This window comes from Grammomys surdaster, unplaced genomic scaffold (genome assembly GCF_004785775.1).
Source record: "Grammomys surdaster isolate TR1022 unplaced genomic scaffold, NIH_TR_1.0 278, whole genome shotgun sequence".
NCBI classification, from domain to species: Eukaryota; Metazoa; Chordata; class Mammalia; order Rodentia; family Muridae; genus Grammomys; species Grammomys surdaster.
This window is the reverse complement of record NW_021604719.1, coordinates 2,738,862-2,764,513: the sequence shown is the minus strand read 5'-3', so window position 1 is coordinate 2,764,513 and position 25,652 is coordinate 2,738,862. Positions and strand designations below refer to the sequence as shown.

At 35.0% G+C, this 25,652-nt stretch overlaps 1 protein-coding gene across 2 annotated transcripts in view; it reads right to left on the bottom strand.

The window, feature by feature from the left end:
- Positions 1-1,085: 1,085 nt before the first annotated feature.
- Ythdc2 (YTH domain containing 2) overlaps positions 1,086-25,652 on the bottom strand; it is a 57,305-nt gene continuing 32,738 nt past the window's right edge. For both annotated transcript variants that reach the window (XM_028777181.1, XM_028777182.1), the window contains 11 exons: positions 25,336-25,608; positions 24,926-25,052; positions 23,248-23,453; positions 22,796-22,991; positions 17,473-17,582; positions 15,597-15,889; positions 13,198-13,375; positions 5,469-5,672; positions 4,363-4,545; positions 3,113-3,200; positions 1,086-3,020 (listed from right to left, as the gene is read on the bottom strand). In XM_028777181.1, coding sequence (XP_028633014.1) covers positions 3,120-3,200; positions 4,363-4,545; positions 5,469-5,672; positions 13,198-13,375; positions 15,597-15,889; positions 17,473-17,582; positions 22,796-22,991; positions 23,248-23,453; positions 24,926-25,052; positions 25,336-25,608 — 1,851 coding nt within the window. In that variant the 3' untranslated portion in view covers positions 1,086-3,020; positions 3,113-3,119. The remainder of the gene's footprint in view (positions 3,021-3,112; positions 3,201-4,362; positions 4,546-5,468; positions 5,673-13,197; positions 13,376-15,596; positions 15,890-17,472; positions 17,583-22,795; positions 22,992-23,247; positions 23,454-24,925; positions 25,053-25,335; positions 25,609-25,652) is intronic.

Genomic DNA, 25,652 nt, shown 5'->3' with positions numbered 1-25,652 from the left:
AATACAAATATTTCAGGCTGATGTCATACAAACTTTAAAGCATACATCCAAAATAGTATCTTTGGTCGTACTAGTCTACTTCAGCAAAATGGTTTATTTGAATTAACAATGTCCAAGGCATCTACTAAACTTGCAAGTCCTTGAGTCCTACTATAGAACTGTTAGATCAATCAGACCCTGAAGATTTCTTTTTAACCTCACATAAAGTTAAAATTTTTCTAGCTTTATTTAATATTTCACAGCTTTTTTTTTTAAACAAACACATTTCACCTAAAATTCTTGCCTAGTATTTTAGCAGGCAGTTATAATAAGGTATAAACTCTGAAAAATGCTTCGCTCTTTCAAAAGTTATTGCTACAGTTTTAATTATCTCCCCCAATTATTATGTAAGTTCTTAAAGGAACTCAAATATACGGACTATGGAAATGGCTGAGGTCAAAACCACTTCCTGAGGACCATAATCTGGTTCCCACATCCCCATTTGGGTACCTTACAACTGCCTGTAACGCCAAGGAATTTAATACCTTCCTCTGGACTCCAAAGACACCTTCATGCACATGACAGAGATACACATTAAGTAAAATTTTAAAAAGAAAAAGCTTAACAATTAGGTTTTCAGTAACCATCCTCCTCATATGCTTTTGCACTTAATCTATATTAACTCAATTGTGTTATGCTACACAAAAGTGGTACCTGGCAAACAGCAAGTACTTCATGTTTGCTAGGTGGAAAACTACTAGCATTTGAAGACAAGGTACTCTTTGCAATATTCAAAAAAAGTTTCAACATGCTATAAATCTCCACTTTCAAATAGTTAATTTTATGTTTTATATTAAATACTTCTTGACATTTTTGCCATTGTAAGAGAGCTGCTGACATGTGTATGGATATTCTTCAAGGTAACTGAAATTCATTGATATCTCAGAAAATATTATTAGTTATGGCTACTTTAGTCTTATATCAGAAAAGTATCTAATGCAAGTTTCAAACAAAAAAATCCCATAATGACTGTGATTATAAAAAATTTAAAGTGTTGCTACATGGGAGGGTAAAAGGATATAGTACACAAGATCTGAATAATTTCATAGTATTTCATTTGATAAGTATATTTAAAATTCATTTCTTCAAACGACAGTATTTTAATTACATTTAAATTATATCCACTCTACCAACAAACCCATCATTTATTTACAAGGCTAGATATTACAAAACAAGGAACATTTAAACAAGTTTTATTTCTTCAAAAGTTCTTCCAAGTTTAGAACCCTAAAAACCTCTACATATATACCTTAAAAAAGTATACATTATCAGGAAAATTTTAAGTTTCAAAAGAAATGTAATACACATACAATGAAGCATAATTCACTTTGGCTCAGTTTTACAGGTATGTCTCAAAGTATATGAATGAGTGGGTTAGTGTGTATACACATATATGCATTCATATATCATATATATGTGTATATATATGCATATATATATAACAATTTCTAATACAGGCAAAAGTTATAGCTGTATCTTAAAGCAATGCATCAATACATTTTCTCAGAGAAAGTAGAAGAGTTCTCAAGACTTCATGCCAATCCATGATTTTTTCATGTCTTTGCCCTCAAATACTGAACCAGACATTTGTTTTCTTTTCATCTTTAAATTAAATTCATTTTCACATGCTATGAAAAGTACTATCAAGCCTGCTCTATGTAGAGCTCAGTAACAAAGACATGTCTGATGTTTTGTCCTGCAATTCTACCTTATTTTCAAAGAGTCTCAAAGAAAACCTGTTACCAGTGGTGGAAAAGGCATCAAAGAAAGTCAGTCTGCAATGGTAAAGAAACATGAGACTTAGCATTAACGTAGACTTAGAAAAATAAATGCCCCATTTACATAAAACAGGTGAGAGAAAAATAATAAAAAATAAATGGAAAAAGACATAAAGAATTATGGGTTTTGTGAGCTTTAGTTTCAAAGATATACAGCAACCAAGCTATCAATAACCACTGTGCATTTTTTAAAACTTGTATGAATTTCTATAAATTTTAGTTATTTTAAATTGGGTTTCTGTAGCAAAACAAAGAGGTCATAATAGTAATAGTTATGTGAAGGTTGCTTCATGGGAAAAAAAAGAATGGGTATATTGTACATAAGGTTAAAAGAGACAGGATTAGGAATGAAATTAAGCACTGATCTCATCAAAAGTAGAGAGAAATTACCTTTCTTCAGATTTTATCTCATTCTGTAATCAGAGAAAAATAGCACTCCTGTTTTCTTTACTGTTTTCTTTTTACTTTTCTGTTTTCTCAGGTTAAAAATATCAATGAATAGCCCTTATGTATACTAGTTCTGTAAGAGATAATTTAAATTTTTAGTGTGTTGCTTTTTTAATGATAAACCTAAGAGCTGACTCTTCCAGAATGGTTCTTAGATGTACTGATATATATATGCCTTTCCTGAATTAAAAAGTCAACAGTAGGGCTGGAGAGATGGCTCAGTCATTAAAGGATAGGCTCACAACCAAAAATTCAACAATAAGAGTTTGGCATCTCAGGCAGTGGTGGTTGCAAGCCTTTAATACCAGCACTCAGGAGGCAGAACCAGGTAGATATCTGTGAAATCGAGGTCAGCCTGGTCTTACAGAGCTAGTTCCTGGACAGTTGAGGTTACACAAAGAAAGAAACCCTGCCTGGACAAAACAAAAAGAAAAAAAAAATTGGCATCAACAGTCATTAACTGAATATTTTAAAGAAATGTCTACATTCAAATTAAATTAAGTGCTATTGTATCAAATTCCAAAATTGCTATTTTGTTCATCTGAAACAGATAATTAACAAACATTATATATTAATTTCCTAAAAACCACTACAAAAATTTAAATTATCTTTTCCTCTATATGAAGATGATGATTTTGAAGGAATATTCTATGCTACAAACCCACTCATGGCATACAACACTTCATCAAGGTTTTCAGAAAATTCAGTGCATTCTGTAGCTACAACAGGCATAATGCTCTTCCACAGCCAGGAGTTCTGAAAAAGTTAAAAAAAATGGTAAATAATCTGAAAGTTATCCTAAAGATAACAAATACTGGGAGTAGTGCTCAAATCAAATATTGTATGACCTGAATGTCAATCAGATGTAGTTTTTTCTCCCAATGGAAGACGTTCCCATAACTGGAGCAATTGTTCCCCAACCTGAGGTTCTAGCTCCTAGATAAGTAAAAAGAGAAAATAAACATTAAAAAAAAAAAATCTGGGCTGATTTTTTTTTATCAGTAAAAATATATGCAGACAAAAAGGCAAAAAAAAACACTTTAAATTTCACCTTCATAAAGTCAGATCTGCTAATATTAAATGGTAAATACTATTTCTAATTCTCTGCTTTTATAGAGTGAACACGTAAACGTAGAATTCTACTTAATGTGAAAATCTCACACTTTTTGTAATGAACTGGCAAAAGATTTCCATGTAATCTCTGAATTCTGTCTAGATGGAAACAAAAAATTTTACTTGAAATGGAGATTCAACAAGAATACTCAATTTGAACTTCTAAAGGTTTGAAACCTAGAATATTAAGATGTTTTGAGGCTTTCTCCCCAAAATAAAGCATCTTAAGTGACTGCCTAATCTTACCTTAGAAATTATTTAACTCTACATCAAAATAAATTATCAGAAAATGAATTTTAAAAAGGCCATGTTTTTTGTCCTCCTGTGGCATGTATGATACCTCTGAAGAAAGAACTCAACTCTTTCCCAGGGTAGTTTGAAGTAAGCCACAATGCTTCAAGTAAGTTATTTGAATGTAATTCTGGTAAAGCTAACAGTGGAATAAGCTTCCTTGCATGTAAACTGGGACCAAGAGTTCATGGTACTTTTGATAAGAAAAGATTCCATGACACTGCCAGTAATAGATAGCATTTTGGCACTATTTGTTAATTCTCATCATGCTATTAGTTTAAATGTACAAAGGCAGAATCAAAAGAGCAAAGGAGCCTGAAATAAAGCAAGCCACTAAAATATTAAAATATTTATGTAATGTGCTTAAACAACAAGGAAGCTGACATTACTGTCAGTTTGAGACTTCAGTCAGATGACAGCAGGATGGTAATCTGTTTGGTCACATGAGTCATTAGATAACAAAAACTCCATGAAGTGACTTATGAAGGATTTCATACAACAAGAAACAAAATGTTTAAAGAATATATATGACATTTGGAAGCACACTTTTATGTTTTTATAAACCTAAATCACATTGCTCATGTGCATAATGGTATCTATAATGTATATTTATACATTTCCCCTTTGAGCAGTAATAATAAAAGCAACAACAAAAACAAAATCAAAAGAAAAAATGTAAGATGCTCATATATACCTGCCCATCTCTGCTTATCTGTACTTTCTTGTTGTCATTCCAAGGATTGAGTAAATGATGTGCAAACTGAAAGGGAAGGCTTTCTTTGCGTATCCACTCCACTTTAAATACTCCACCTAGTCCAGCTGACCCCCAGTCCTGGCTCTTCTCCCTTCCTATCTCAGAAGACATCCTAGAAAAGCCCTGTATAAAAATGAGGGAAAAGGATGGAAGCAAAGATAATATAAAATATCTACATTTATCTGATAGGGTTAGTTATAATTTTTAGACAATTTTAAAGAAAAGATATAATATTAAAATAATAAAAATTTATCAAGAACCGTTAAGAGATGCTTTATCAAATCTTGGAAGATAAACCAACTCTAGCCTAATGTAATTATAAATGTTAACTGTTCCTTTGTAATATATAAACAGTTATAAGTCAATATTGTTATATAAAAATAAAATAAACCTGTAATTTTTATTTATGAATACCATAACTATGAAATAATTTAATAGTTTACAAGTTCATATATATATATATATGTAAAAATTAAAATTAATGTTAAGAAACTCTCTCAGAGACAGTAATGGCTCAACGGTGAAGAGCACAAGCTGCTCTTCTGGAGAACCTGCGACCTATTCCCAGCATCCACGTGGTGGCTCATGACCACCTGTAACTCCAGTTCCAGGGGATCTGACTCCCTCCTCTTCTCATCTCCATAGGTACTGCATGCATGTGGTACACAGACTGATGTGCAGGAAAAACACCCATACAACTTAACATTATTTCAATTTTTTTCTAAAAAAAAATCATCATCATTTTTTTGTCCATATAAACATTTTACAAAGGCAAAGGTTCTTGCATTTAATCCACTAACAGATCCAAAGTTTCTGTCAGAAGGAAGAACTACTTATCTGAAAACATCCTAGTGAGTCAAGGTAAAGAGGTTCTATAGCCCCCTTGCAGAAATGTGAAACAGATCTCACCACCAGACCCACTACAGACAATTTTATTGGGCCCAAATACAATGGAAAGCTAGGCTTTAGTTTTGGTTTTTCTCTGACCTTGAAAGTGTAACCTACAGGCAAAACAAAGCCCATTTTATTGATTCAGGATGGCTCACCTGGAAATGTCCAGATCCTTGAACAGAAAATACCAAGTAAACCATGCTGCTTTCCCAAAACGCTCGATTTAGCTTCCGCTCATTACTAGGGGTTGTAGACCAGATACCCTTCTGTTGAGAAATTTCAAGGTTTCTCAGATTGCTACTCTTCATTATGAAGTAACGAATAGGCATATTTGGTCTTGGTGAAGGAGATTTTGAGCCCTATGAAAGAATGCGTAAGTTCTTGAAAGGTAATTTGACATTTCAGAGACAGTAGGCTCTTATAAACAACATCTTGATAAACAAATGTTACCAAATCCAACAAATGCAAATTAAATCTTTTCATGGCTTAATCAAAAAGCCAAAAAGAAGCACTTATTTCCAAAGCATCTAAAGTGTACTGTAACAAGAAAGTAACTTTATACTTAGAATGATTTTTCATAAAATGTTTTATGAAGCTTCCAATTCTGAAAACAAAACCACAATTATTCCAATTTACTGTCTTAAGACAACATAAGATGGCAAAACGGAATAGTCTGGTAATCTCACTGGGTTATCGAGACTAAAGCTTAGGCACCATAACAACTAGAATGGGTACAGCAACATAAAAAGGAGTTGCACAAAGAGTTCCAAAAACACTGCAAAATAATCTCCAAAAATTGAGTGGCTAGGCATAGACCTGATCAATATTTCAGACAAAATGTGCTGAGAGTAGGCAAAGTCTAGAAGGAAAGCAGCACACTAAATATCTCCCACTTCTCACAGTGGTTGGGAATACTTGGGATGCTCAGCCAGAGCAGATACCTTATAATACATAGTGCACTTGCCCTTAGAAGAGTCAAACTCTAGTACTGGAAAGAAACTAGTAACAGAGTAAAAACTCAGAACCTACTGTAGCACTTCTTTTAATCAAACCTGGAAAGGACTAAACTGGCAAGGTAGTTCAACAAGTTAAAGTGCTTACCAAGAAAACATGATAATATAAGTTTGATCCCTGGAAGAAGAAAACTGACTCCTGAAAGTTGTCTCTGACCTCCATACAGTTGCCTTGGCATATGATTACACACATACACAAGCATGCACATGCACATATACATACACACATACAAATAATTTTTTTAAAGTTAAAAAAGTATTAAACTAATTGTTAATTAACCTAGGTAGTAGAAGACAATCTAGCACTATTTAAAGGAACACACACACACACACACACACACACACACACACACACACATCTAGCAGTCAAACAAATTTATAAGAAATACAAAGAAAATAAAGGATAGGATCTATAACCAGGAAAAAACAATCAATACAAGCAGACTCACATAGCAAGTTTCAGACACAGTAGATAAGAATGGTAAACTACCTATTATAAATTGTGGGAATGATGTTTTATAAGATAAAAGAAAACATGAACACCATAAAAAGCATTATTTTTAAATAGCAGGTAATATTAAAGACACAAGGGGGAACCTTGAGACATAAAATAATAACTGCAAATAATGATATTACAAAAAAAATGAATGATTTACCCTCTCAAAATAAAGATATTATTGAATGAAGATTGTAGAGAGAATATCTTGTGTCTCTATGGTTGTAGCACCTGTCAATAATTATCAGATGGCCTATGGCTTAAGTAGGAAATAGGAGGTGTAACATCCAGGAGGTAGAAAGAATTCTGAGATAGTACCAGATACAGAAGACTTGCCCCAGAATATGTGATGAGACAGACTTATGGTACCTGAACACAAGTAACCAGCCACAGGATCCACAGGGCACAATGTAGATTAAAATAAATGTGTTATTTTACATTATGATCTAGTCAGAGCAGAGTCTTGCTATATGGCCAAAGTATTTTAAATATATTTTGAGTCTTATTTCTGCGAGCATGGGGATGAAAAGAATAATGACCAAATTTCCACAGAAGAGCTAGCAGTAGAATTACCTAAGATGAAGCTAAGAGGGAGAGAGGGTTAGAAAGAAAATAAAAAAGAACTATGAAATACTGAGTGATCTTATATACACATACACAGATATAGATTCACACATTGATACCAAGCAAGAGCTCCAGAAAAGAGGAAGAAAGGGTAGATATGAGAAATAGTGTGAAGAAATAATAGACTAAGATTAAAAAAAAAGATGGAAATTACTAATAGACAAATTGAAAAAGAGAATCATAGGAAGCAATATCAAAATCCAGATCTTCAAAAGCAATGATTAAAAAGAAAATCCTAAACACAGCTAAAGGAAAAAACACATTATACACTAAGAAATGAAAACGACAGTAAACCTCCCATCAAGAGTTCCTGAGTTCTAAACACTTATCCTTTACATCCACAATTAAAGGTAGTGCTTACCCCACATCAAAGAAACGTTTTACATCAGCCAGAGGCTTTTGTAGACATCCACAACTGGTCAAAATGCAAAGAATTACTAACTGTGGGAATTGCAGCCCCAAATTGTATGCATACATACAATGCAACCCCTGTTGCAGGATTTTTGATCACACAGTGAACCAATAGATTGTGTTATTTACTAGGGGAAAAAACCTTTCTAGTTATAGCCGAACTCTCACAAGAACAGGGAGAAAAGAGAGACTACTGAAGAGAGACCAGTGCAGAAAGAAAGGAGGCAGTTTTACGAGAACGGTTGTACAGAGACAAATTGCAGAAAGAGAACAAGTTAGACAGGGAGAAGACAGAATGAACCAGAGAATGAGAAAAAGCCAGAAGATCAGAACAGACTGCTAGAGTTAGTTTGAGGCCAAGCAGAGCGATTCAGGAGAAACTGAGAGAAGCCAGATTGAATCAGTAAAGTTTGGAGAGGAGCTTAAGCCTGAACAGCTGAGTTGAACTAGCCAGCCAGAGCGCAGAAAGAACTACAAAGGGTGAGCTTATTCACTAGTAAGCCTCCAGATGACAATTAAGCAGAAGAATAAAAGATACTTTAACAAACTCCTATAACTAAAGCTCAGGGAACATCACTGAAGAAGGGGCATAAATATTCTAAAAGCAACAGGGGACCAGTATAGCTAGAGTTTTCGCTACTTTGTGGGTTCTTTCTCCTTTCACCCTCCTCTACCCATCTTTTCCACCCTATCATCTCCCTAATATGAGGTAGGAGAGAAAAAAAAGAGGGGAAAGGGAGCAACTTTCCTGGTGACTAGGGGTTGAGTTCCTTGGGAAAGTTTGATCTTCACAGTCAGGATATCTAATTTCTTCTTTTTGCTTCTTCACACATGACTACTTGACAAACCATAACAAATCACAATCAACAGCATCCACCCACCAATTGCCCAACCAGCCCCTTCTATTAAGGTTCTATCATTTATATATTCTCTGAAAAATCCCAATAATTCCAAACATTACACACTATCTTGAACTGGCATGACCATGCCCCTGCTAGAGCACGAGGCAAATCATAGTCACATGCTGTGAAGCAACCCGATATCCCCATACCTGGGATTAAAACAAAAACATATTCCCATATTTCAGTGTTTTTAGAAGCCAAAACTCTCAGTACAGATCAAGGTGCCTGCTGCTAGATGTCTTATAGACATGAGAGAGAATCTACTACAACCTTGAAATCTCAACAATATGGTTACGTAACCAAGACCTGAATGAAGAAAGTACAAGCTGCCATGACTATGTGGAAGGGGGAAATTTTTGCAAGGCCTTGCCTCTAGATAGAGTGCTACAGGCAATCAATGGTTGCTGAATAAAAAAATGATCAGTTTTCACATGGATAAAGCCCCTGATAGGTTATCCAATCCCATGTGGGTCAATTCTACCATAATATGGTATGTATATGTAGGTATATGTGTAACAATAATTATAGAAGAGATCATGAATTTGAGAGGGAGTGGTGTGGCCATAGGATTTGTAGAAGAGGAGAGTTTGAGGGGTAGAATATGTGAAATTCTCAAAAATAATTAAATTTCAAAATGTCTTTACTAGTGAATTCTACCACAAGCATTAGGAGAAAAATAATACCAGTTCTGTTGTAAGAGATTTTTGTTCTCAGTGTTGTTCATGAGGGATATTATTCAGTACTCTTTTTTTTTCTTGTAGAGTTTTAAACTCCTTTAGAGTTTAAAAACAAGGTGTAATGGTTTGAATGAGAATGATCCCCATAGACTCACATATCTGAATGCCTAGTCACAAGCTGGTAGACTGAGAAGGATTAGCTGTATTAGAAGGTGTGGCCTTGTTGACAGAAATGTGTCACTGGGGATAGACTCTCAGGTTTCAAAAAAACCAAACCAATCAAACAACCCCCCCAACCCAAAAAAGAACCCAAACAAACAAACAAACAAACAAAACATGCCAGGCCCAGTTTCTCTCTCTTTTCAAGCTACCTTTGGTTCAGGATATAATGTTCTCAGCTACTGCCCAGTACCATGCCTGCCTGCTACCATGTAATAGAATAAATCTTCTGAAATTGTAAGCAAGTCCCTAATTAAATGGTTTCTTGTTTAAGAGTTGCCTTGGTCATGCTGTCTCTTCACAGAAGAACAGTAACTAGGCATTCAAAAATATGAACCTGTGAGGGTCATTCTCATTCTAACCATTACACATGGTTGCAAAACTCTACAAAAAGTAACACAAGAAAAAAAAGTCCTGAATAATATCCCTTATGAACAATATTTATAGCAACAATCCCTTACAACAAAAATTTTGATTCAACAAAATCAAATCTAGCAATATACAAAAAGGCTAGCATGAATGAATTACTGTGGTGGTTGGAATATGAATGGCCCCCATAGGCTCATGTATTTGAATGCTTGGTCATTAGGAAGTGATGCTACTTGACAGGGATTAGCAAGTGTAGTCTTGTTGGAGCAGGTGTGGATTTACTGGAGGTGGGCTTTGGGATTTCAAAAGCTCAAGCCAGGGCCAGTATCTGTCTGCCATTTGGGGACCTAGATATATAACTCTCAGCTACCATATCTCCCCGCTTTGACTATGCTCTCCACCATAATGGACTAATCCTTTGAACTGTAAGAAAGCCCCAAATAAATGTTTTCTTTTTTTATAAGAGTTGTCATGGTCACGGTGCCTCTTCACGGCAATAGAACACTTACGACAAATAAAAAATGTTGGAAAATGAGCAAAAATCTACCATCTACAGACAAATGATTCAGATAGAATATATAGAAAGAACACTGAACATAATTCTGACTTATAATCTAAACCAAGAAACTAGATTCAAAAGATAATGTTAACAGTTATAGTGCATCAAATGATGAAACTTAATTAAATGTCTTCCTGCTAAGATCAAGGCAATGGTACTTTTCACAGTACTTACACAACATTCTATTATAGGCCCTAGCTAGAGAAATAAGGGAAGAATGAATAAACAGAAATCAGAATGAAAAAGAAAAAAATTATAGAAAGTAAAAAGTATTGGACAGTCCACCAGCTAGTGACTAGGCATTCAAATATATAAGCCTATGAGGGTCATTCTCATTGAAACCATTATAAATGGTTTCAAAACTCTACAAAAGTAACACAAGAAAAAAAAGATTACTGAATAATACATGAATAACATGAACAACACTGACAACAAAAATCAATATTACATTTATCGACAGGAGTCATGAAACAGGCATGAAGATACAGTCACAGCTATTCAGGAGGAAAAGTGGCAGAAAAGAAAGAGTAACTGACTAAGTCTCACAGTCTACATATTCAAGTCAGTGTATGAGTGAAAAAAGAAAAATAATTATCAATGAGTCTCAGTAGAGTCAAATAAAAATATCAGATATTTATGATCAAAATATAACAGTTTGCCAAAGTAATTTAAGAGGAGAGTGATTATTTTAGAAAATGATGCTAGAATAACTGTATAAATAATAATAAAAAACCCTCCCTTCCATATCATAAATTAACTTGAAACAGTATCACATATCTAAATGTAAGAGCTCTAACTGTAAAACTTCTAGAAGAAATTAGAATATTTTTGTTATGTTGGATTATTCAAAAATTCTTCAGAACACAAAATACACAAATCATAAGAGAGGAAAAAAATCTGGGGGAAAAGATTCAATCAAAACTAAAAAAGAGATGGGCACAACATATGACTTTAACCCCAATACTGATCTCTGTGAGATCAAGGACAGTCTTGCCTAACAGCAAGTTGAAGGCCAGCCAGGACTACACACTGAAACTCTGTCGCAAAACAGGCAAACAATGCTATAAATAGCCAATCTTCAAAAGAAGGTTACAGAAGCAAATTGTAGGTTAGAAAAGCTAACTAAAACAAATGTCTCAGATATATAGAAAGTTCTTATAACTTAATTGAAAAGATAACCAATAAAGACAGCATAAAATTAACAAAAATTTGAATAGATAATTCACCAACAGCTATAAGAGAATGGCATGTGAGCCTGACAAGAGATGCTGAACATCATTACACACCTGGAAAATGCATAATGATTTAATTGCAAAATAAAAAGGGTGGTCAATGTGGAACAAAGAAAATAGATTGTTGCAATAAATGTTAATTAGTTCAGACATTTTGAAAAGCAGTGGAGGAGTTTCTTATAAAGCTAAACATGCATTTACTATACAACCTACAACCCCATTTCTAGGTATTCAACCTCAAGTTTAAAAAGAAAAAAACCTCTACAAACAAAGGCTGCATTCAACTATTATGGCACCTTTAGTAAAAATATAAAAATAACTTGAACATCCACATCAACTAATAAAATGGGCAAAAAAAAAATAATGGAATACTGCTCAGAGAAAAATGTAATTGTTACATTCAACAGTATAGATGAATGTTAAAGCACTTCACTAAGTAAAATAAACTAGACACAAAAGCACAATTTCACTTACAAGATATTTAAGAAAATGAGTAGTGATTACTGGAGTACTAAGGTAATAGAAATGTTGGTATCAATACACAGTTATATACATTTGCCAAAATCACTAAGTTTAAACTGATAATTTTTCTACTACATATATTTACTTCTGTGTGTGTGAGGAGGGTATGCTCAAATCACAGCACATTCATGTAGAAGTAGAAAGACAACCTGTGGGACTCCCTTCTCTCACTCTACCATCAGGTCCCGGGAACCAAACTCAAGTCACAAGGATTGTCGGAAAACACTTTCACCCACTGAGCCATCTCAATAGCCCATAAACTAGTAAGGTTTTTTTTTTGAACAAAGTATATCTTAGAAAAGGAGTTTAAAATAACCCCCTCCCACACACACACACAAAATAAAACCTAAGAATACAAATGTAGTTTCTTCTTATTTAGCAAGTGTTCAGCACACACTGTTCATCAAAACACAACTAAGGAGCTCACAATCATACTCTTACTGATATACCAGTACCATGAGTGAAAAGAAACACATTTGAACATGTGAAACCATTCACATCATAAGTTTTAAAAGACAGTTTCCAATTCCATATCAAAATTTTCTGTCTTTTATATTTTGTGTTATTTTTATTTTATGTGTTTAAAATAATCATTGAACCACAGAAAACACCTGAAAGACAAAACAAAATTAATATCAAGGAAGTATTCTTGTTTTACCTAAGAACTTCTAGAGATATAAAGAAGAAAAAATAGGCTGCATAGCTATATGCCATCAATAAATAATCAGTTAGATTAAAATATAGTGTTAGTCTTTAGAACACAGGCCAGTTACAAAGGTGCAAGGCTTATAATTCTGTATAACTACATTTGTGAAATATGCTGTGAACCTGCTCCTTATTACAGACTGTAGCTGACCTACCTTTCCTGAGGATGGAGGAGAGGGGCTAGCACAAGGACTTGGATAACTGCTGCTGTCTGTGGATTTCACAGATGATTGATCAGACCGGTCATCAGTGTTCCGTTTAGGATGTAAAATTCCTCTATCTTTATACTTCTGAGGTGGATGTAAGGCTGGAGATGGAGATTTCATCAGTACTCTTGAGCAAGAAGAAGCACAGGTCAGTTATATATAAGTTTATAATACAAAGAGAATGCTATTTCCATTCAAAATCCCAATGACATATAATCTATGGAACACTTTTAAGGAAAATTCATTTTTCTATTATTAACCAAAAAGAAAGAACAAATTAAAAATGGGCTAGGAGTGTAATTGTCTAATGTCCTAGATTTGATCCTCAACATTAATGAATAAATAAATGAATATATAAATAAATTCAGAAATAAAAAAGAGTTAAGATGTGGGAAGACAGCTCAGATAGTCAAGTGCTTAGTGTATGTTGTGGTTTGAATGTAAAACGTCATTGTTGGCTCTTACATTTGACCATTGGTACCTAGCTGGTAATCCTGTTCAGGAACAGCTGGAGCCTTACTGGAAAAAGTAAGGCACCGGAGGCAAGCTCTAAGGCTTTATTGTTCTCTGATGAAATATGAGTAGCTAACTTTCTGTTCCTGTTTCCATGCTTGCCAGGCCTTTCCTCCCTCTTGCCATGTCTTCTCCACCAGGATGTGCAAGCTGCCTTTTGTCAACTATTTTATCAATATTTTGTTAAGTATTTTGTCACATATCAATATTCTGTCAAGTATTTTATCATGGCAACATAAAAGAAACTGATAAACCATGGAATCATGAGGACCTGAATTCTATCTCTGGTAAAAGGATAGAAAGAAACCTGAGTTTAGCACCACGTCTATAATCTCAGAACTAGGCTGCCGAAGAGAAGCAGATCCCTGGATCTTGCAACCCAGCTACCCAAATACGTGAGGTCTAAGTTCACTGAGAGACCTTGTCTCAAAAATGAAGGTGGAAAGCTACTAAGGAAGACATCCAATTTCAATTTTTGACATTTGCGTGCGCACACGTATACACACAAACACACACACACACACCAATCCCACCCCCCAACCCCCAAAATCCCCACAGACATATGGTACATTTAAAATCTGAAGTAAATAACATTTTGAAAAATCAGAAATGGTATTGTATAAAATACAACTAAAAATGATACTGTGCTAACATGGGAAAAATACTAGACTAGAGCAGACAGAAATCTACATATTAGAACAGTAACTGAATAACTATCTAGCATATAATGCTCCATATGTCTCTGAACTTTAAACTATTTGTTAAACTAAAAGGTTATTTTAATTGCTTATTTTTTTACATTACAGGTTTACATGGAAAAATCATATTTGGTAATTGCTATGGTTTGAATGTTATATAAAAGTAATGAGTTGAATATTTTGAAAAAAATAAATAAAAGGTTATCTTAGAGGAACCCTAAGATTCTTCTAAACTTCTATAAGTATCATAAATATATCATTTTAGATTTTTTTAATTTTTAATAAATGCATAGTATGTACTCTGTGGTATAATCAGACTGTATATTCTGGTTACATTGTAAGGTTTCTAATACCATCTAAAAATACTCTTGCAAAAACAAGGGATATAATCAAACCATGAAAGTTAACTATTAATTCACAGAGACTAAACAGAGTATAAGATTGAAAGATGTAATCTGGAAAAAGTCAAGCCCAATATGCTGAGCATCTCACAGTTGCACTGACCTAGTCTTTTCCAAAAGGTAAGAGGAAATGCTTTATATGGCTATATGTTAAAAACAAAACCAAAACTCTTAACACCCTATCCAATATAAACCCTGGGTTTAAATAAATGCACAGTTTCTGGCAAGTGGGAAAATTGCAGTTTTGGTAGAATGAAGAAAATACATTATATGTTTTATTCCCTGCTGTCCTCACATGGAGCTGGCGTGCAGTGCATCACTAACTAGGCAGCTCTTCAGTAGGAATGCTGGCTAGTAATACTGACAGTAGGTAGTGGTGCAGGGCAACTGCTCTTTAAACAGCACTGCCAGCTAGGTGTCTAGGAAGAATGTCATCTGATACATGTCCACTAAGATGGATCAGTTTAGAATTTGCTATCTTCCAAAGAGACCTTAAATTTATGAATTCTGGTTATGCAACATTTTCAGTTTTATCCTGAATGACTAGCCTTTTATTAAATCATAAGCACCTGCTTAAAATCATTTCTATTCCCTTAGTACTTATAAGAAATATCTTTAATAAATTCCATTTTCTTGTGATCTTTGACATACACTATGTTACATGTGATTATGAAATAATATAAATAGTTCTCTGTCCTGGAGAAAATGTACCCATCTAAAAAAATTACAGATTCACCTTTCTGCAGTAGTAGATACATCAGCAAATTCAGTGTCAGCTGAACTTTTCCTACTATTATTGGATCTCCAAGATGAAGCCAAAGGAAGTTCTTCTGAAGACATGGGTCTTGGCCTCTGGCCAATTCCAGATGGTTGCTGTAAACCTGCAGACTGTTCTTCAGTGCTTAAAACAGCTATAATTGCTCGTATGGTAGCTTCATCTACTTGAGACCAAGGTTTAGATGGAGCTCTCATTCGGCGTAAAAACAAGCTATGCCACTTTTGTCTGAGCTGTAGCAATAAACTGGCCGCCTGTAATCAATTCAGATACAAGCAAAATGTGTATCACATATGTAAGAAGTTTCTTTATATTAGTTATGGTCTAAAACTGTCTCTAATGAACTATCTTACATTCAATATACTTTTCTATTCATTTCATTCATTCTGTTGCATAAGTTAAAATTTTAGCCAACATATTCTAGGCACTACTGATGCAGAAGGAAACAAAACAGCAAATACAGGAGATAGTAACCACTGAGGTGGTATGTGTGGTTAATCCTGAAAAAGCACTAAGTATGGTAAAGAAGGAAAGATGCAGTTAGCCTACTCATACCATCTACAGACCATCCAAATGGTGATGGCCAGAAGGCAAACAGATGCATAAAAGGGTCTAATCTAGAGACAGACTTGAGAGTCATAAGTGCTGACAGTTCTAACACAAAGAAATAAAGTTACAGGAACTGTGCAGAATGAGAGTGAAGAAAAGAGCAAGGCACACAGAAGTAGAAAATTTATAGCACAAGCACTTAAAATGTACAGAAATGATTACAAAGGCAGAAGAATGAAAAAGGGTTGACCATTTAAGACAGAAAATTTGGAGCAGGATTGAGGAGAAAAAAAAATGGAGAGAGCAGGATTAAAAAGGGAGTCGGTGCAGAGCGGCAGCAAGAATGAGAGCAAGACTATCAAAGACAGACTGCTGTGTAACACGGAAGGCACGGTGGTCTTTGGCAAATGCAGTTTGATTGATGTGAATGGGAATGAGACTGCAGTATGCTCACATGATAAATACATGAATAAATAGGGCAATGGTTAAAAGAGTTAACCTACCCAGTGCTGACCACTCAGTTTGGTTGTCCCCCAAAATGAACAGAGAATGATTATAAAAAAAAAAAACCCTACAGTAACAAATAGCTATGTCAAGAAAATCTTAAATATGAATAACAAAAATATATCTCTCCTAATTCAGTTATGAAAACAGAAAAAGAAGGAACTCACATTTTTCTCAAGGAATGGTAAAAATAAATGCTGCTCTGTATTCAATACTCAATATTTTATATAGCCAGAAATACTAAAATATTACTACTACAGCTTAGATGGTTTTGATTCCTCTAAAAGTTCACCATGAAACAATGCAACAGTATTGTAAGATGAGACCTTCAGAAATGACGACTAGAAACACCTCTGAAAAGGTTTGAGAGATGGAGTCTACCTCCTTTGCCCTTCAGCTTTCCATCATGTATGGACACACTAACCTTCACTACTGAGGGCACAGGGTTTAAGGTGGCATCTGGCAAAAGGAGTTTAACTCTCACCAGCACCTTGGTCTTAGACTGAAGAATTTCTGTTTGTTAAAAATTATCCAAATTATAGCAGCACAAATGGAACAAGATAATAGCCACGTATAGATACAGGGCCACATCTATGTTGTTCTGCATCCTCTGACAGAAGAAAAACATGATGTGGCAGAGAATGCATAAGGGGGTCTATGAAAATTGAAAACCAAGCCATAGGCTATTTTTAATATTAAAGTACCAATATTGAGGATAAAAAAATTGAATATCTCAATTCATATTAACTAAAAGAAATTTATGTCTTATTACAAAGCACTTTACCTCTGGCTCTAATTTGAAGTTAAGCCATTCATCAAGTTTCAAAGCAGCCAAATTGGCAGTGGTTCTGTCTTCCATCTCACTGTCACTGCTGTCGTTGGGAATGCCGTCCGCTGTCACAACACAGGAAAAAATTAACCACTTTATCTAATACTACAAAATGGCAGAGAGCAGCATATCAGATACTTCTTACAGTCTAACAGCTCATATGGGAAGTTCATCTAATCAAACAGAATATAAACTTCATTTAAATATATAAAATACGAGCCAACAAGATGTCTGAGTGCTGCACAAGCCTTGTTTGATGACCAGAACCCATGGAGGAAGAGAAGAAGAGACTCCAAAAACATGCTCGATCTTTACAACAGTTACCAAGAGGTACTAGTGAATTTAATAAAGGGTACAGATAAATACAGCTTACTGAACTTTCTGAAAGAAAACATTAACTAAAATGAAAAAAGAAGTTGTTGCATTCAAAGAGGAATACAAGACAACTACTGAATTTTAAAAACAGGGACAATTATTAAAGAATATTTTAGCAATATAAGGGTATGAAAGCATTACAGGTAGGTCTTTCACTAACAAACTAACTTTATTGGTAAACAAAAATACAAAATGAGGGTACAGTGTAAGTGCAATTGATAGTTACACTGAAGAAGATATAAATATACCCAATGCTTCAAGATTCCAAATTTAGGAGGTATGTTTTAAACATTCTAGAAAATGATATATACGTACTATTTAATAAGTAGTATAGATAAAGGAAGAACACTCCCAAAAGGGGAGGTAAATACTTTAATGCAAATCTACCTCACTGAGAAAAATAATCTTAAAAACTAAATTACAAAAAACAAAAACAATACTCATTACTGCAACAGAATTACATTTCTCAGCGCTGAAAGTAAATAGTATAAGATTAATCAATTTGAATATACAGTAATCTAAACAACTTAAAATGTGGTAGAAAAGAATAAAAGTTTTAAAGCTATAAGGCCATTTTCCTAGGTTGACAGGATTAATATTGTGAAAATGCCTACACTGTTAAAAGCAATCTATAGATTCAATACAATATCTATCAAAATTTCAAAAGATATTCTTCACAGAACTAAACTAAAGAGAATTCTAAAATTAATATGGAAATATATACACATACAAACAAAACTAACCAACCAAAGATGAATAACAAGGCAGCTTTAAGCAGAAAGAACACAGCTGAAGATCTCAACATTATTCACCATCAAACTATACTACGAAGTCATAGTGTTAAAGACAGCATGGTACTCACACAAACACAAACACATAGCAGACCACTAATGGATGCCACAGACGACCCAGAGATAAACCCAAACAGCTCCATAGCAGCACCTAACTTTTGACAAAGGTAACAACAACAACAACAACAAAGAAACAAACAAAACCCACCAAACACCACAGGAAAAAAGAAAACCTTTGCAACAAATAGTATTTACAAATTTGGTATCTACTTGCAGAATGAAACTAGATATACATCTCTCACGCTGCATAAAAATCAACTTAAACTAGATCAAAGACCTTGAAACAAAAACCACTTAGAATGCTAAAGAAAATCACAGGGAAAACACTTCAAGACCTATCCCAAATTCTTGAACAGAATCCCCATTAGCACAGGAAAAAGGTCTCAGCAACTGACAAAGGTGATTACATAAAAAGTTTCTGCATGGCAAAACTCGTTTCAAAACTAACAGACAGCCTTCAGAAGGGCTTAATTTCTAAAATAAATAATTAATTTCTAAAATAAATAACTGCAAAAATTAAGCAAAAAACCAAACTCCCGCCAATCAATATTGGCCAATGATCTTAACAAAGTTCTTAAAAGAAGCAACATAAACATGCATTAGTTCCTTCTGGCCCACAACTTGGCCCAGGGCAGAGCCAGTGCTCCAGACACCCTCCCAGACCCAGAGATAGCTTCACTCCCAGGAGGTCAATCAAACAGGGTTCACAAGTAAGACACTCACCCAGCCCCTCCTGGTCCCAACACAAGGCCTAACTGGGACCCCCACAGGGCAGTCATTACAAGTCTCTCAAACAAAAAGCTTAGGGCTACATGATTTTAGTGCAGAATTCTATCAGACCTTCAAAGAAGACCTAATACCAATACTTCTCAAACTATTTCACAAAATAGAAACAGGAAGAATACTACCTAATTCATTCTATGAAGCCACAGTTACGCTGATATGTAAATCACACAAAGACCAAACAAAAAAAGAGAACTTCAGATCAATTTCGCTTATGAATATCAATGCCAAATTACTCAATAAAATTCTAGCAAACAGAACCCAAGAACACATCAAAACCATCATTCACAATTAAGTAGGCTTCATCCCAGGGAGGGAGGTATGGTTCAATATACGGAAATCCATCAACGTAATCCACTATATAAACAAGCTCAAAGGAAAAAAAAAAAAAAAAACACAGAATCATCTCATTAGATTCTGAAAAAAAACCTCTGACAAAATATAACACCCCTAAATTTAAAAGTCTTAAAAAGACCAGGAGTTCAAGGCACATACCTAAATGTAATAAAAGCAATATACAGCAAACCAACAGCCAAATCAAATTAAATAGAGAGAAACTTGAAGTACTCCCACTAAAATCAGAGACAAGGCTGTCTACTCTCTCCCTATTTATTCAATATAGTACTGGAAGTTCTAGCTAGAGTAATAAGACAACAAAAGGAGGTCAAAAGGATACATATTGGAAAGGAAGAAGTCAAGGTATTACTATTTACAGATGATATAATAGTATAAACATAAGTGACCCTAAAATCTCTACCAGAGAACTCCTACAGCTGATAAATAACTTCAGTAAAGTGACTGGATATAAAATTAACAAATCAGTAGCCTTCCTGTACACAAAGAATAAACAGGCTAAGAAAGAAATTAGGGGAACAACACCCTTCATAATAGTCACAAATAATATAAAATATCTTGGTGTAACTCTAACTGAGCAAGTAAAAGATCTGTATGACAAGAACTTCAAGTCTCTGAAGAAAGAAATTGAAAAAGACCTCAGAAGATAGAAAGATCTCCCATGCTCATGGATCTGTAGGATTAACATAGAGAAAACGGCCACCTTACCAAAACCAATCTACAGATTCAATGCAATCCCCATCAAAATTCTAACTCAGTTCTTCACAGAAATAGAAAGAATTCTCAATTTCATCTGCAATTAAAAAAACAACAACAAAACAAAACAAAACAAAAAAAAAACCTACCTAGGATAGCAAAAACAATTCTCAACACTTCTGGGGTAATCACCATTCCTGACTTTAAGCTGTACTACAGAGCAATAGTGATAAAAAATGGTATGGTATTAGTCCAGAGACAGACAAATCAATGGAATAGAATTGAAGACCCAGAAATAAACCAACACACCTATGGTCACTTGATCTTTGACAAAGAAGCCAAAATCATACAGTAGGAAAAAAGAAATCATCTTCAACAAGTGGTGTTGGTCTAACTTGCAGTCTGCATGTAGAAGAATGAAAATTGGCCCATATTTATCACCCTGCACAAAGCTCAAGTCAAATGGATCAAGGACCTCAACTTAAAACCAGATATACTAAATCTAATAGAAGAAAAAGTAGAAAATAGCCTTTACTGCATGGGCACAGGGGAAAACTTCTTGAACAGAACACCAATGGCTCAGGCTCTAAGATCGATAACAGACAAATGGAACCTAATAAAACTGAAAAGTTTCTGTAAGGCAAAGGACACTATCAATAGGACAAAACGGCAACCCACAGATTGGGAAAAGATCTTTACTAACCCTACATCCGACAGAGGGTTAATATCCAAAATAAACAAAGAACTCTCTAAGACATTAGACTCGAGAGAATAAATAACCCTATGAAAAAATGGGGTACAGAGCTAAACCAAGACTTCTCAACCAAGGAATCTTGAATGGCTGAGAAACACCTAAAGAATGTTCAACATCCTTAGTCATCAGGGAAATGCAAATCAAAACAACCAAAACAAAACAGAATGGCTAAGATCAAAAGCTCTGACAACAGCATATATTGGCAAGGATATGGAGAAAGAGGAACACTCCTCCATTGCTGGTAGGACTGCAAGCTGGAAAAACCACTCTGAAATCAATCTGGCGGTTCCCCAGAAAATTTGAAGTAAGTTCTACCTGAAGACCCAGCTATACCATTACTGGGCATATACCCAAAAGATGCTCCAACACATAACAAGGACATGTGGTCTACTATGTTCATAGCAGCCTTATTTATAATAGCCAGAAGCTAGAAACAACCCAGATATCCCTCAATGGAAGAATGACTACAGAAAATGTGGTACATTTTCACAGTGGAATACTACTCAGTTATTAAAAATGATGACTTCAAGAACTTTGTAGGCAAATGGATGGAACTAGAAAATGTCATCCTGAGTGAAGTAACCCATACCCAAAGCACATATATGGTATGTACTCACTGATACTTATCTACTTAGATATTAGCCCCAAAGCTCAGAATATCCAGGATACAACTCACAGACTGTATGAAGCTTAACAAGAAGGAAGGCCAAAGTGTGGATGCTTCAAACCCACTTAGGAGGAGGAACAAAATAATCATGGGAGGCAGAGGGAGGGAGAGACCTGGGAGGAGAGGGAAGGAGGAGGAAAAATGGGGCGAGGGGGGCAGGATCAGGTATGGGAAGAGACAGGAGAGAAGTCCAGAGGGCCAGAAGAACAAATAGATATAAGTAGCAGTGGGGTGGGGAACTTGGGGAACCACTAGAAAGTCTCAGATGTCAGGGATTCAAGAGGCTCCCAGGACCCAACTGGGATGACCTTTGCTGAAACATAAAACAGTGGGGAGATAGAACCTGAAAAGACCACCTACAATAGATAGACACGGCCCCCCGTGAACAGATGGGGCCATCCACCCATCTAAAAATTTTTAACCCAGAACTGTCCCTGTCTAAAGGAAATGCAGGGTCAAAATTAGAGCAGATGCTGGGAAGGAAAGGCCATCCATGCAATGCATTCCATCCACAGACACCAAACTTCAACAAAAGTGAAATATATTACTATTTCCTATCTCAGTATACCAAATATACTTTCCTTATTGTCTCACTATATCAAATACACCTTATTATTCCCTAACTACCTCATTATATCAAACATTCCTTTGTATTTCCTAATTGTCTCACTGTGTCAAATATAATTCATTATTTTCTAACTGTCTCATGTTATAAACCAACCACACAAATGTTTGTATTTTTATGATATTGGCTTAGTTTATTTCATATAGATTTTTACCTCTTCATGCTACATTTACCTCTAAAAGATGAAGGTTCCTGAAGAGCATTACTTGCCAGTCTAGCTGGTCCACAGAACACCAGGACAGTAACAGGTGTCACTGCTGAACAACATCTTATATTAGCAATTCTATGGGCTCTGGTCATTTCATCATAAATAAGCCAATCTGTGGGCAATGCCTGAATCGCTGCAGCTTGACCATTGGCTGGAGGAATCTATTAAGACAGAAAAAAAAAAAAGAAAGAAAAAAGAAGTTAATCCCTTAGTTTATTGGGAATACTTTAAGTTCCTTAGTAAAACAGATAGTTTTACACAGATTCCCTCACTACTTTTCCAATGTTACCTCTTCTATTTCTAAGATTTAATATTTTATTACACATATTTTCCAAATTATTTTGCTAAAGCAGAGGTAGTTGGAATATTTTGCTTATCTTCACTACACAAGGTCTAAGAGCATTAAAAACGTTTTACCTTTTTGTATTGAGGCTGACTGAGAACTGAAGTGGGATGGAAGCGTACTTTTTTTTCCTTTGGCCCTGTCAATACTACATTCTCTCTGTCCACATGGACTAAATTAGGATACATTCCTGCTACCAATGCAGCTTTAACAACAGCCCAGTTCTCGGAGTTTGTGTTAACATCTCGAATGTCACCACCACCTCGTGCTCTAACAAAACCTAGGTGGACAAAAAGAGCACACTAATCTTTTCTATTATGCAAAAGTCACTTTAACATTTATGGACATTTGACAACAAAAACTGTAACCTCATATAAATTTAACAATATCTAACTCCATGATTAATATTATCCATTCTGGCAAGTGTGAAGGATGAAACTAATAGAGCAAAGTTTAGATCTGTTCAGGCTAGATGAAGTATATAAGTTACTGGGAAAGGATATCATATGTAACTCCAAGTGAACCTCAATGGATCCCCCCTGTTCACTGTCCTGAGCATCTGGGATGTTGGTGGATGTCTATTATGCCTGGCTCTATATGCACATTCTTCAGTAAAGTCATTGATCAGTTGCTGTGTTGGTTAGCTTTTTGTCATCTTGACAAGTTAGAGTCATCTAAGAAGAGGGAACCTCACTTAAGAAAATACCCCCATCAGATTGGCCTCTACAAGTCTGTGAGGTATTTTCTTGATAGCTGATTGATGTGGAAGGTGTCAGTTGACTCTGGGCAGTGTCATCCCTGGCAGGTAGTCCTGGAGGGTGTAAGAAAGCAGGCTGAGCAAGCAATGAAGAGCAAGTCAGCAAGCAACATTTTTATAGAGCTTCTATATAGTTACTGCCCTGACTTCCTTTGGTGATGTAGCAACTATATGCTGAAATAAGCCCTTTCCTTCCCAGGTTGTTTTTGATCATGGTCTTTATTTATCATAGCAAAAGAAATCAAACCAAGACAGCTGCTACCATAAACATTCTCCAAGATCACAACTTGAAACTCAAGTCTTTTGACTTCTACCAATATTTTTATTTTCTCATACATCAACTCTAAAAGTATAGTTAAGTATGAATGCTGTATGCTTCAATTTTAAAAATACTTCATATTTTCCCATATTTAAAACAAATCTAAATTCTCAATTATCTTGTTTCCCCTAATACTTTGGCTAACCTATAAAACCAGATTTGGATAATAATGGATATCACTTCGGTTAACTGTGTTACTTAAAAAACAACAAAACCTTCAAAGAAGCCATTCTAAAAGGAAACAATAACATTAGAAAAATATACGTTCAAGCTATTATATGTATACAACAGCCATATTAATTTACTTAAATTTTTATATTCACATATTCTTAGACTAAGTATATATGTGTATATGTGTGTGTATGTATACTTAAATTCATAGATTGGGAGAGTCAAAAGTAAATATAACAACTTACTGTGTTAGCAATAATTAAAAGTTGCTCTGCCAACAATATCAACAGGATCTACTGATCATGTTCACATACTCTTAAACACAGTCTCACACTTATAGTTCATATGGTTTTACATAGCCAGTGTAATAAGCAAAAGCACAGAGGACAGAGAAGTGTACACATCAGCTCATGAACAGTGTGATGTAAAGAGAACAGGAACTGGCGTCACTTTAAATCTGGAAACATTAAGGAAAAGCAGAAAATCCTATGTAGAAAATCCTTACCTGATGCTCTAAGCTGACCAAGCAATTGTGTTCTCATGCCTATAATGATTTCCATGGTAGCTTGTGAAAGAAAATTCTTTTCACAAAAGGCACGCTCCCACCCATCACTTCGTGCTTTCTGCCATGCCTACAAAAAAAAAAAAAAAAAGGAAAAAAGAAACAAACAAAAAACCCCATAGAATCTGTAACAAGAACTGTCTACCAATCACATCTGAGGCAACATAATACCACTACTATATTAATCACTCAAGGTAAAGTATTATTCTGATAGTTTTATAAAAATCTAAAATTATATAATCAAATCAGACTCGTCATTTAGTTTATACACAACTGCTATCGTGTCAATTGAGTTTCAAAAATCTCAACGAGAACTAAGCAACACATCTAACAATAAACAAAAGTAACAGTACCTGAAATGCTCTCAGAAGTGCCATGTGGTCACTGAAAGTCCCTGCAGTGAAACGTTTTCTACAAAGCATAGCTGCACGTTTTTGAGAGGCCTGGGTAGGTAGTACAAAAGGATCACGATAAGCTAGTGTGCAGGCAATTGTAAGGATGGGGTCCAGACACTTTAAAACAACAGCACATAGGACCATTTTCCCAAGATGTGGTTCTACTGGCAAATCAGCCAAATGATACCCAAGTTCAGTCAGATCTTCCCATGCATCCATTGCATCTATTGTCTAGGTAAAAGGAGAAAAAAAAGATTGACATACCCCAAAATGAT